Raw genomic sequence first — 14,127 nt, 5'->3', positions numbered from 1 at the left:
CTTTAAGCCACTGAGTACGGGTGATTTGATGTGATCAGCTACTTGTTTAAAATGTAGTCAGATAGTATGAATGTTATGTAGTGGAAGGAGGTGGTCTTGGCAGACGTTAGGCTCCAAATAATATTCTACTCTTCTATTAGAGCTGTAAAATTACACAGTAAAATATTATTAGAAGACATGATCAGATATTATTTTATTTTTTCTGCATACTTGTCTGACTAGTACAATCCATGTGTTTCATTAGCTTTGCAGCAAAATAAGTGTTAGCAAAGAAATATTCTAATTTTTTTTTCTGTATTTAAAAAAAAGACTAGTTATAGTTGAGAAAATTCATGTGTAAGGAGACTGTGTGTTGTGTTCGCATAAATGAGCCTCTTCCTATTTGCCAGTGAGAATGCATTTTCCCAGAAATTTGAGGGGATTTGGTGGCTTGGCTTGAGTAGCAGCCTGAATGTCCCGAAATCCCAAACAATTCCCCATTTTTGGGAAACAATGTAGAGAAACTGAAGGTGAGATCATCAAAGCAGATGTCAGAAGCAGGGCAAGTCAGGCAAACAAATATATGTATATTAAGTGCTGATAGACTTGTTGATATGTTGTCAAAGACTGTGAAAGTAGAAAAACTAAAATTACTCTTGCAAAAGTAGGTTTAAAGAATTCCTTGTGTGGAAGTTTATAACATGTTGTCTCTAAAGCATCTGTAAAGTCCAGTGTTAAATCTTCATAGCTGAGTCTCTTGCTTCTTTCCAGTTACCAAACAGTAAAGGAAAATTTGCTTTTCCCTGCTAAATTTTAACTAGAAATTTATCCTCATGTTTTTCACATGCCTGTTGTACCCTGATGGCTTTGTCAGCTCCTTTGACTTGTACTTTTCTGTGTTTAAGTTTTATGAGATACGAAGGCTTTTATTACTACTCCTCCTAATTTAGTTAGACTGTCCTTCAAGTTGATTATTATTGCTGCTAAAATCTTGGAAGCAAAACATGTTCTCAGTGGATCCTGGTATATTTGGCCATATGCTTTTCCCAACCTCCTCTGTGAGCTCTGCTTTCATCAAAAGAGGAAATGCTCCTTAAGTCTTCTACAAGCACTCTTCTTTGAGGTGTATATGTACTTTTTCGTGTTACTGGTCTTTAGAAATACATAAGTGCATTAGGAACATTGATGGGGACAGTGAGTTCTGCTATGCTTCCAGAGCTCTCAAATCATGGAGCTGTTTAGCTGGTATTTATATTTTATCTGAAAAGTGAGAATTTTTTCAGTGTTCTAAGCATTGTCTATGGCAGGCTTTTTGATTTAGTCATTACTCTGAATATGTAAATAATGTACACCATCTTGTATCTGTATCAGTGGCTTTCTGCAAAATGAGATTGCTAGTATGCATCAGATGAATAATGGAGGAAAGTGGTGCATCAGATCCTCTTAAAAGGAAAAATTAATGTTTTTTAGTATCCTTCTGTATATCTCGAATAATATAAATCAATAAGCCAGAATTTTAGAATGTGAATACGAATTTAGACTTTTTAAACTTGGAACATTGTTTGCTATATCTGAAAATTCCATAATGTTTTAATAGAGATAAAAATTCCTGAAGCGTAGTGAATCAATACCACAATTCAAAAAAGATGCAATGTGATCAAGCTTGGATTAAAAAACGTCCAAGTTCTTGTCAATAAGGAGCTGTGATGAGTTTAGGGGTATCATATTGACTGTGTATTAATACATGGTATCCTATAAGACCATCAGCTGATTGTTTAGAATGTAAATGAAACTGTTCATGGATCCAGTGACTGATGGCTTAAATTCCAATTAATCAATTGCTTCATCGGTTTCTTAATCAGATCAAATATCTCAAGTACACACAGTTCTTCTCTGGTCTTAAGAGAAATTAATGCTTTTAAACTAATTTAGTCTTTCATAAATTTGTGTCCTCTGGAATGGTGATGGAGCTTAAACGTTTAGGATGTTTCAGGTGTCTTGCGGTTTTGTTCCTCCTAAGATGCCACCATAATTGAAAGCTGTTCATTAGAATAGTAAATGAAACTCTGTACTCCAATATGTCATCTTGGTGCTGCTATTCACCTTGTCATCAGTTTAAAATTTTCATGTACATAGTCACTTAAGTAATATAAATGATTTAAAAATTAAGTTGTTTGTAAATGATCTGGTGTTCAGTGTGCAAAGTCAAAGTCTGTTTTCTTTTGCTGAGTACATTCTAGTAACCCATCTCTTTCAATGTTTTCCACTTAAAGCTGGGAGGCTGGTAATATTGCCAGAAAATATAAAGCTGTTTATGGCACTGCAGTTCCACATGTTTCCCACTGACCCATCAATTAATTCATCAACACTTGACACAAGCTCTTCACTCTGACACTTATACCAGTTGATCGTAATTTGATTGCCGTTAAAACCTTTCTTTCCTGACAACTGTTTTCAATTATACAAAATAAAATCAAGTATTCATAAGTAGGCTGTAATAGGATATAGGCAGACAGATTTAATAATTCAGTTTTGCTGAGGCTTGAAAGGCATTAGTTGTAGCTGTTGTTCTCATTTGTAAAAAATTCATTGGATACAGGTCTGGCGAGAGAAGGCAGACATAATTTTATTTAGTTAGATTGGACAGAGAAGAACCCAGACATGTAGTGATGGTTTAGCATTATCTCTAATTAATAATAACTGACAGGAATTCTTATCAGTTACATATTATAGAAAGTAAATGTAATTCACTTTTATGAATTTTTTTTTACTAATATAAGTACATTATAGGGTTGCTTTTTGACAATATCTGTAATGGAGTGTGGAATTGAACCCTGCATTTATGCAGAAAAAACAATACCTTTTCAAGACTGGGGCGCCTTGCTTTTATTATGCTTGTAAAATATGCATATTCCTGTACATCTGCTATATACAACTAAATTATAGTTGCTTCCCTCTGAAGCATCTTCCTTACTCTATAACATCAAAATGTGTGCTATGGCATATTTGAATTATACCTATAAGTTTACTTTAGTGCTTATTGGCAAGTCGACTTTTAAAGCTTGCTGGTAATTGGCAAAAAAATGCAAGCAGAAATCTATTAACTTTAATGTTTTTTGAGAGAAAATTAAATACAGTTTTTAGAATTTCTGTGTTGATTAACTTCTTATACATTATTCTTTACTGTGTACACTGATGTTTGTAACAAATCCCATAGATGGGTTGACTGGTAAGGCCCTGTGGATTTCCATGTACTTGTGAAATCTAAAAATAGAAATATTGAAAAAAATAATTTCACTCAAAATGCTGATTTAATAGATGTAGTCAAAGACAAGATCTGCTCTAAATTATTGCTCAAAGCAAGAGCAGAAATAGTGAAGGATCAAAGTGTGCAACTCCTTTTATGATGTGTCATTTACTTTGTTGGTTTTTAATGCTAGTCTGAATAAGTTATTCCTTAGCAGGGTTTCTTTTTCCTGAATTGAAAATCCTCTTGTGTCTCATCTCATGACTTAGAACTGCTTTCTCAGACCCTTCCTACAGGCCAGGAGTCAGGAAATGAAAATTAAGTTTGGATACTGGACAAGTTGGATAGCTTAGTTATGTCAAGAAAGCTATCTTAATTTTTCATGTTGCTATTTGTCCAGAAACATGGCCAGTCCTGGAAAGCAAGCATTAGCATATTTTATCTTTAGGTATTAGCATATTTTATCTTTAGGTATTAGCATATTTTCCAACCTTCTCTTTGTAAAAGCAAAGCCAGTAGACTTCATGATCAAGAAGGAAGTAAGGAGGAAGCTCGGTCTTTTCATCATGCCACTCTACGTAAACTTTTTGCTTGCCATTTTCAGAGTCTGATTTGCTCATAATTTCCATCAGTTGATGAATTCATTTTAAGGTATTTGGATTCAGTTATGCAGTCTAGGATTATTCAAGAGTATTACTGCCTAATAAAGAACATTAGGTCATATTTTCATACCTGGTAAGATATTCTGTGTCTGTCTGGCTATTTAAGGGCACCATTAGGCTACTAAGAAAAGTATACAACAGAACAGTCTTTGCCTAAAGCCATGTGTGAAATTAAAATGTCTAGGATATGCAGGAATGTATGTAAACTAACGCAGGAGAGGCTACAAATAGCACAGAGTTTTGATTCTGCGACAAACTAAATCAACTTCTCTAGGCCAGTTGAGATTTCCTTTCCCCACATATTTCAAATATTAAATCTCAATGTTATTAGGATAACATGATTTTTTTTTTCATTGCAGCTTTCCATTAAAATCAAGGGATGCAGTTCTACAAGGAATAAATTATTTTCATTTTGTGAAGTAATTGCTTTAGTCTGTCAATTTTGGGTTTCTTGTGTTAAGCAAAAGTTCTATAAAAGCTACTTGTTTAACAGGCTGAATATTAAGGTAATTGTTCTGAGGAGAAATTATCCATCTTTCTGCTTAACAGAAATAACGTTTCCAAATCAAATAAAATAGAAACAAATAATTTAATTAATAGCCAGCAAATTTTCTTTTCTGACTGACTTTCTAAATAAACCCTGGAAGCTAGAAATCATTTAAGAAAATATGTAACATCCCAAGTAATAGCTTGTTTTCAGAAGCTTAATTTAAAAGCTGTATTTAATATTCTGAAGTATGTATATAAAAATAAAACGGAAGTGTTTGATATTATTGAAAGTTCATATACATCACTATAATTTCAGGAATTTAAAAACATCTACATATAAGGAAATTAATACATAAGCTATGATTAGCAAGTTTGGTAGTATAAAAAAATTAGGCTGGTGATAACCTGGTGATGATGCATAGTATTAAGAGAAAGGGTATGATATAAATGTGTTTTACTTGATTAAGGAGATTCCCTTTCTGGTTTTGGGGAAGAATTTTTTCCTTTTTTTTTTTTCTCTCCTGCGCATTTTTTAAGGTGAAAATATTCCCAGCTTTTTCAAAGGATGACCTGTATTTAGTTTGAGAATTTTAGTTCAGGATTCCTAGAGGCAGGTAGGTAACTGCTGCATGTGCACATGTACACCATTCCCAAAAGCATTAGACATGTACACGTCCTTCAGGTATTATCTGATTGAAGCCTTAAGTCCATCACACACTAAGTAGAATTCTTCCTGCTTACTCTGTATTAACAATACAGAGTTTGTTTGACAAATCTAGGCCAGGCATATTATGGCTCAAGATTAGTGCCATCATAGATAAGCTTTTTTATCTCTATTTCAAAACACTGTAAAAGCTACTGAAGTAAGCATTACTTTTCTTCAATATTCTACTAACACACAAAATACCTTTAAAAATGTATTTTTATCCATGATATATCAAAAAACATAAATAAGAGGTCTTAATAATTATCAATGTATCCTTATAATGTGAAGTTACATAGTTATTTCAAGTTCTTAAAATCATTTAATCCTTTGTATTGATGTGCAATTTTTCCTTGGAAAAGTAACCTTAGGATAAATTCTGGACAGAACTCAAATAATTGAGCTTTTCCTAAACCACCAAACAGAATTGTGAAACCAAAACAGAATTGTAGCTCCAAGACTTTCCTAAGCATCCAACTTTCAAAGTTTCAGCTGAAAAGGTTTCAAAAATCAGTTTAGTTGGTCTTTGGGCAGCACTTTGCATGCATTGCTCTATGTTGATTTCTGCCTGTCTTCAACTGATTAGGTTCAATGAATATTACATACTTGTAAATTAGTTTAAATGTGCTCATGAAGTTTGTACCACTTTTGATAAATGCTTAATCTATATAGATCCAGTGTGATTTCCTTGAATTAATCTTAAATTCTAATTCAGATAATTCCAAAATTTTCACTTGAATGATGGAAATAAGTCAGATGTTCACAATGTACAACTTTGTCTACTAATTTTAAAGAACTGTATAGTTGTGGGAAATGAGCAGCTGAGTGCTTCACTGTATAAGGTAGAAGTTTTAATTTTGTGCATTCTTCTTTATATATAGCCTTATGAAAATTTCTCACGTTCAGTGTGTATTTAAATTTTTATTTTTTAGTTTTTTCTTTTTGTAAACAGCTACTTTTGATTGGTAAATACTTAAAATACTTAATGGCATTTCCTTAAATGCCTCATTTTTAAAAGCAGGACAAGCTTCAAAAAAATTCTTGTGTGCTGTAAAATAATTGTCAGGTTCAAGAGCTATTTCTGTATTCAGAAGGAATAACAACTCCTGACATGTGTAGATGATTTGGGGATTCTTTTATTTTTCTGGCATGTCATATTTGGGTTAGAAATGTAAGAGACTTTTCACATTGTTCTTAAGTATGTAACACAATTTTTACTACTTTTTTGTATAAGCTTTTTGGTTTTAATTTTGTTATTGAGGGAGGAGGGTACAATGCTTCCAAGCATTTTAAAATGGAAAAATAAAAATACTTTTTTTTCAAAAGACTTTGATTTTTAGAAGTTTTATGTACTGCTGACTCAAATACCTCTCAAAGGTAAAGTACACGTGACTTCCACAGAATACACAGTGGAGAATATTTAGTTTTACAAAAATTAAAGGTTTTTGGTAGGGGTGAAGAGTTCTTTTTTTATACTTTCCAATTACATATTTAATCTTCCATGTTTATAGCTTAGTTAAGCTGAGTTAACTTAGAGAATAGTTAAAATTACTTAGTCAAATCTACTGCAATATTTGAGGTGGAGGAGAGGATTGTATTGTTTCAGTTTTGCTTTTGTGATCACTGTTGAAAGCTGACTTGGCAGAAAGCAGTCCTTTTTTCTGGATAAAAGGGAAACAGGCTATGAGATAAGTTATTGATGAAATGAACTGCTGAAGTGAAGAGGAAATGCAGCTGGCCAATACATGTCATAGTGTGAGCTCTATTAAATGAATATATGTGCAGTCAACCATTCACAGCAGCCACACTGGTCTTGAACTGCATTGATCTATAGTATAATTCTAAATGAAATTGATGCAAGAGAGCAACCATTGACAGCAAGGGTAAAGAGAACCATGAAATGTCTTGTACAGGAAAGGTATGATGGAGACTAGGCTCATCTATGCCATGGAATGAAAATGCAGTGATACCGTGGTGTTTCTAGGTACCTCACACTTCATTATAATGCAGTGGATGTTGCTGACTCTTCAAAAAGTGCTTTATAGTATTTTATTCTAAGAAGAAAATTCATAAAGAATTCTATTAAGAATTTAAAACCAGCTTTTCAAGAACTTCGGACGCAGCTTTGCAGCTTGCATCTGTGAACTTTGGGTGAAATTTAGCCGTGATAATGTTTTCTGAGAGCTGTCTATATTAACATTTAAAAATTTGTTTATTTACAATGCCCTTAATATAAATAGAGCTGTTACATGAAAGCTTGTAAGATTCTTTGAAGTCTGTTGTGCAAGAACACTACCTTTTAGTCAGGTACAATTTCAGGTGGCTTTCTCTCAAGCATGTCTTTTCAGGCAACCATTCATCAAACTGCTTAATTTGCAGACTTTGATGGATAAAACATTGAGTTCTATTAGACTTTACTTACACCAGGGTCCACTTGTCCTATAAAATAATCTGTCAATTTATGTTCACTGGTAGGTACCCTTTCTTGGCATACTGCCTTGACACATTCTAGCAGACCTTCTTCTTGTCTATAATGAGACTCAAACCTGGACAAACTCCTTTGCAGTGTTTCCTTCCACCTAATTGCTACCACATCACTTCTGGGGGTAAAATTACTTTGTTAGTTTTTATTGGATTGGTTGAAATACAGACAGAAATATGTGTGTTTACATTAATGTCTGTTAGTTAAAATTTATTAAAAACTTGTAAAATCTATTATTTGCAGACCCATAGCACCCAGTAACAATACTGTATACATTTGTTTAGCTGTAGTATAAAGGAAATTGTAATTACTACTTCAGAAATATTTACGGCTTCTCTAGTGTAGCAGTTGTGAAGAGTGTTGCTAAAATTTTACCACCTTTTTAAAAGGCTTCAAGCTTAGTAGAACGGCAGTTAATTTTGTATTTTTAATACATTTGTGCTGTTTGTGTGTGGTCTTTTTTGAATCTTACATTAGTAATGCATGTAATACTCCAGACTTGATGGTATCCATCAAACTATGTACGGGGGTAAGGGTAGGATCTGCAGCGTTCTCAGTTTTCTGTTCCTTCAATCCTGGTCTTTGGTCTGTACAGCACACTGATTCTCTTTGGTGTATATCAGTGTGTATCTTGAGTTTCCCTCATATCTTAAGTACTTTGCATGTGTTGACAGGTTTCTTTAGTCTTGGACCACCAATAGTTGCAGATGATTCAAAAATATTTCTTTTAAGTATCATACATTCAATTCCACATTGTTTTGAATGCTGTCCATATTAAGGACTTGTTTAATTTATTTTTTTTTCAGAGAAGGCAGGAGACAATAAGCACTGAAAGTTTGTGATGTTATACCAGCATGGAGAAAAAAAATACAGTATTCTGTAGTGTTGGAATTGTACAAGTGACAGAATTATATAAAAAAATGAAATTAAATCTTTTTCAACTCAAGTTGAAGTTGTATCTCTTGATGATAATATTTGAAAACCTACTCAGAAACTTTGAAGAAATCTGTAAACGGTTTTTAAAGGATTCTCATATCCATCACAAAAAATGATGCTCAGTGCCCATGACAGAACATTATTTCCATTCCTGTGAAATGTGGCCTGAATGTGGGTAAAATCAGACATATTGCTAAATTTATTAGAAAAAATGGTGCGTGTGATATCTAAAGCATTCCTGGAAGAGAGCACACAGACACTCCAAAATACAAATCTTTTATATCTTGCACATTTATTTTAAAATGGTTGTAAATTGCGGGTTTTTTCGCTCTTTTACATGTTTTTAACCCAAACTGAATTTTTGAAATGGAAATAATAGTTTGATGTCTCTTTGTAACTTCAAGGTTCATGTTTCATTCGAACTGACCAGCTGGATGGGGAAACAGACTGGAAACTGAAGGTTGCTGTCAGTTGCACACAAAGATTGCCAGCTTTGGGGGTAAGCATTCTGTTTGCTTTTAAGTTATCTTCTGTGTATGCATCTATATCTGTTGTCCAAAAGATTATTACAGTTAATGTAGGTGTTGAAAAATACCCGTTACCAGAACCTTAGTTTTTACAATTAATAAGGCACAAATATTCCTGGTTTTGCAATGAAAAGAAACTGAGTCAGAATTGGATTTTCATCTTTCACCCTAGTGGTTCTCATTGTTGTCCATGCAGAGATTCACACTGTCCAGAAGCAAGTCACAGTTACAGTGTTTTCAACCAAGTGTTAGACTGCAAGTACAAATTATTCTTGTCTCAGGAACCATTGCTTTAATCACTTACTTGTGAGCTTGGGAAACATAATCTGCTTCTGGAAGATGAAGTGCTTTTTGTTGTCACTATTCTTTCTGATCCAACTAGGTACAATGTGCCAGTTCTTGCAAGCAGAGCTCTCTAAGAGTGGCCTAAATGTGGGTATTTTTTGAGTACATTCATTTGTTGTATCACAAGTAGATCTACAGTCATGAAAAGGAGCACAAGTGTGTGTGTCTGTGTGTGTGTGCATATGTGTATATATATACACATCCAAAATAGACACATACCTACAAAAGCAAATGTAAAATTGTATAAACATCTCCTGTACAAGAAGCTCAATTGTTTCCTTTGTACTGGGAAAGCTTTCTGTTATACTGGTGTGTTGGCTTGGTATTAGGAGACCTCCTTTGAAAACATACTCAAGTGACAAGCTCGTGGAAATTTACCTCCACAGATTTTCTGGTGTTTTTACACTAAATCTTTTAAGTGTTTTATTAAAGGCAAATAGACCTTAAGAAGACTGTTTATATTCCATCTCAATGGCAAAAGTGTTAGATTATGTGCTGGATCTTAACAGGACTTCTGCAGTTACACTTCCAGAAATAGAGTTGCTGCCACAGTGTCATACTAGCAAAAAGGAGAAGTTTTCTCCTGTGTTCATATTCTCTGACTACTACCTTCAAAAGTGACAGAAGGAAGAAGTAGTTACATTGCACTTTAAATGCACTTTAGAGGATTTGAGAACAAGGTTTGGAACCAAAGGTGTATCATGCCAGACAGAGATGCCAAGTCAGGCTTCAAGTCATGAGTTCTAGTGCCAGAACAGACTTTTACAAATATTCTGTAACCTGCAATTGAATTTACTGTTTGTAATAACGCTTCTGCTGTCATTTTTAATATTTAATCAAAGCCTTCTCTTGTTTTCTCATAAAAGAAAGTCATATCCAAATTTGGGACACATGTAATGTATTTGACTAAAATACAGTCAACTTTCTATCTTGCTTTAATTTTTTTAAAATTTAATTTAGTAGTACTTCTCCAACAGTTACTCCTGTATTCAACTTAGGTGTTATGTTTTGTTTGTTTTTTTTTTTGGAAACATCACTTACTGCAGTTGCAAATACTCTGCAAGGCACTGCCTCAGTGTTTTATTTGTTGATTATAATTTTGATATTCTCAGTTTAGAAGTCTTGGTCTACTGAGGCTGATGAAATCTGGAGTAAGTAACAATGCAGAGGCTTCTCTGCGTTATTGTTTGGAAAAGAAAAAAAAACTTTTGCATTAACTTTTCTTTTTCCCCTAAAAAAATTCAAATACATGTTTAAAGTTTTTCCCTTCTTGTTAGAAGAAAGCATGGAATTACCTTTCTACCTTTCATGTTAGAAGGAACATGAAATTTTTTTATTGTAACTTTTATATTATGTTCTTTGTTTAAAAAAATATCAATAGACTTGATAAATAAAGCATTAGACATCTATGGTGATAATGCAAAATTATGGCTAAATCTGTGCAGTATGATTTGGAGAACTAAATAAACTTTTCTAGACCAGTAAATCAGAAGTGGTTGAAGTTGGGATGTCTGCATTTGAATGGTGGGACATGCAGCCTCATCTTCCTGCAGACATGAAGGTTCGCTTCAGGGATGGTTGTTTTGGGTGTGAAGGGGAGGGAAGGCAAGTCATTGCCAAGAAATTATTTGTTCATCTGGGAAAAAATATAGTGGGGTCAGCTGTACCCCACTGTAGGAACCATTTCTTCCTTAGTTGTTTCCACTTAGGGCTGTTAACCTCCATCTAACTGTTCTGGGCTTCTTGCAAGATCTTTATACTCTCCCTCTTGAGCTGTAGGTGACCTCAGTCATATTGTAAGTGTGGTTAATCAGGAACTGCTTTCACTTAACACACCTCTCCTGGCTACCAGCAGCATATGAAAGCCACCAAGCAGTTGATGTGCCTCTGCCCTTTCTCACACCACTCATTATTGGTGCTTAAAAAGTGCTAGACAAGGCTTTGTCTGCATAAGCTGACATTTCATTCTGAAGTGACTGACACTGGGTGTAATATTTCCTGCCAACTAAACTGGAAACACTTCCAAATTATTCTACTATGGGGTATGGACAAACCACTTACACCTGGTGGTTCTTCATTGAGCTTATTTTAAATGGCTGCTCCCAGCAAGACTTAGACGTTTGTGATGCTCATGTCTGCTTTGCTCCTAAGCCACATCTGTCTGTGACTTGCTTTGGTGGAGCGGTAGGCGAATGAACCCAAATCTAAATGGTTTTTAAGGGATTCTCATATCCGTCACAAAAAATGATGCTCAGTACCCATCACAGAATATTATTTTCATTCCTGTAGAAAAGCACATTAATAATTAGATTTCTGCAAAGATGTTTTTTACCTTTACTCAAATTACAGTGATATGCAGGAGTGTCAGCCATGTAAAGAAACTCTGTGGATAGACAACTTCAGAGATTGGTATGGAGGTCTAAGCAAGCTGTGAATACCAAACTAACAAAAAATACCATTATGTAACTGTTTTACTGTCAGCTTATTTTTGGGCTTTATAATATAGTCATAAGCTATATTTGTATGTGGGCCGTACAGGAAGTCAAAATGTAGTCCCCAGAATTATTTGGTTACAGTTACCCGGTGGGGTTCCCTTCCTGTACGGAACGCCAGGCGGATGGCGCAGTCACCGTGCTGCTGCCGTGTCCGGCAGTGCAGCCGATGCGCGCCTGCGGCCCGGGGCTCCCGAGCGCCCCTGGCGGCTCCCCAGGCCGGCACAGCCCTCGGCGTGCCCCGAGGCTAAAAGCCCCTATGGCCGTGTGATGGACCCGCACCCGGCGGCTTCTCCCAGGCAGAGCCCGTGCCAGCCAGGGCAGCGGGCTTCAGTCACGGCGGCTCTGCCCTCTCTGCCCCTGGGCTGACGTTTCGGGCTGTTACTGGATGGATCACATTATTTCAGCCAGCCTCTGCCCACAGTGGCTTCCAGAGACGCATCAAGCATCACTGCCACAGTGGCTTTGTTGCATTCTTATTGTTATTATCATATTTCTAGAGTCCCATACTGTTGTTGTTATATTTCTAAAGTCCATACCTTCTAGCTGGTTTTCTACCAGGCCGCTCTACTTCACAGGGGCTCCTCTCTGCAGCAGAGTTCCTCGTGGCTTCACAGGGGCTCCTCCAGGGCTCTCAGCCCACCCCTTTTATCCGTGTTATCTTTACAAGCCACAGCTGCTGCCCAGCTAAGGACTTCACACCAGTAGCTCATTTAGAATAGCTGGGACCCACTTATCTAATACATAGGACCCTCACTACATTTCCCCCTTTTTCTATTACTAACAGATATATTCAAATACAATATAGATATTCAAGTACAATATATGCATTTCCTTACAATACATGTTTTATCCCGAGACCCAAAGGCCTCGTACAACACGCAGCTTCTTGCTCAAAGGCCATATTTCTGGCAGCTCCTGGCTGCCACAGCTCCTTGATTCAATAGCTATGTTCTTCTGCAGCTCTTGGCCACCTTTCTCACAGTCCTGGCTCTATCACTCTGGGGTCACCAATTGTTGTTATCTTGTTGTATATTTCATATTTCTAGCATCCCATCCTATTGTTATTATATTTCTAACGTCCATACCTTCTAGCTGGTTTTCTACCATGCCGCTCTTCTCTGCCATGCAGTTCCACATGGCTTCACAGGAGCTCCTCCAGGGCCCTCAGCCCACCCCCTTTTATCCCAGCTACCTTCACGAGCCACAGCTGCTGCCCAGCTAAGGACTTCGCAGCTGCAGCTCATTTAGAATAGCTGGGTCTCACTTATCCAATACATAGGACTCTCACTATAAGGACCCACTTATCCAATACATAGGACTCTCACTACATGGCTCCTCCATATCTTTGATGTACTTCAAAGCTGAGACTTATAGTTCATGCTTCCATATTGAAATATGTTTTTAATAATTAAAAAATACAATTTATGCAAGTTGAACATAAAGTAGACTATGAATAATTAGCTGTAGTGTTGGATAGAATAAACTCTCCATATTTATCACTCATTTTGATTTCTTTAATTGTAAAAACATAGTCATTAAGGTTGGAAAAGACCTCTAGGACTGTTGAATCCAGTGAACAGCTCCACTGTGTTCACCACTAAACTGTATACCCTAGTGCCACATCCACATGCCTTTTGAACACTTCCAGGTATGGTGATTCCACCGCTTCCCTGGCCAACCTGTTCCGATGCCTGGCACCCTTTCTGAGAAGAAGTTTTGTCTAAGATTTAATCTAAACCTCCCCTGGAGCAACCTGGGGCCATTTCCTCTGCTCCTGTCACTTGTTACCTGGGAGAAGAATCCGACCCCCACCTCGCTACAACCTCCTTTGAGGTAGGAGAGTGAGTATCTTGTGTTGGCATGAGCTGTCAGCCGTGTCACCAGAGCAGCACTGTAATCCTACCCACTGTGGCACCCAGCACAAACAACCCTGCAGACCTTCAGAGCTTTTCTTAAAGAACAGATGATACCACCAAGATGATCGGTACAGATTTTGTTGTCTTTCTAAAGCACTTAATGTGATCAGAGAATTAAAATTTCAGCAAGTCCCTTAATGATGGCTGGGCAGCAAATATGGTAACACCTGGATTAGGTTTCTTGCAGTTTCATAGTTATAGGTGGGACAGTTCTGGCAATACACAAGTTCTGAGGCATTCTTCTCTAGCTTGTGTGATCAGCTGTATTTATTAACAGCAGTGAGGTCACTGTAATTTTCAATAAATGGTGACTTGCTGATTTATATCAGAAGATCCATACGGCAGT

The 14,127-nt window shown here is 36.2% G+C and overlaps 1 protein-coding gene across 2 annotated transcripts in view; it reads left to right on the top strand.

Moving 5' to 3' along the window:
• The window catches only part of ATP9B (ATPase phospholipid transporting 9B (putative)), a 156,600-nt gene that overhangs the window by 53,858 nt on the left and 88,615 nt on the right, over positions 1-14,127 (top strand). For both annotated transcript variants that reach the window (XM_058024553.1, XM_058024544.1), the window contains exon 8: positions 8,903-8,997. In XM_058024553.1, the coding sequence (XP_057880536.1) occupies positions 8,903-8,997 (95 nt within the window). The remainder of the gene's footprint in view (positions 1-8,902; positions 8,998-14,127) is intronic.

The sequence above is a fragment of the Melospiza georgiana genome, chromosome 1, assembly GCF_028018845.1.
Source record: "Melospiza georgiana isolate bMelGeo1 chromosome 1, bMelGeo1.pri, whole genome shotgun sequence".
Lineage (NCBI taxonomy): Eukaryota > Metazoa > Chordata > Aves > Passeriformes > Passerellidae > Melospiza > Melospiza georgiana.
Note: the sequence above shows the minus strand (reverse complement) of the source record. Positions and strands in the feature narration are given on the sequence as shown.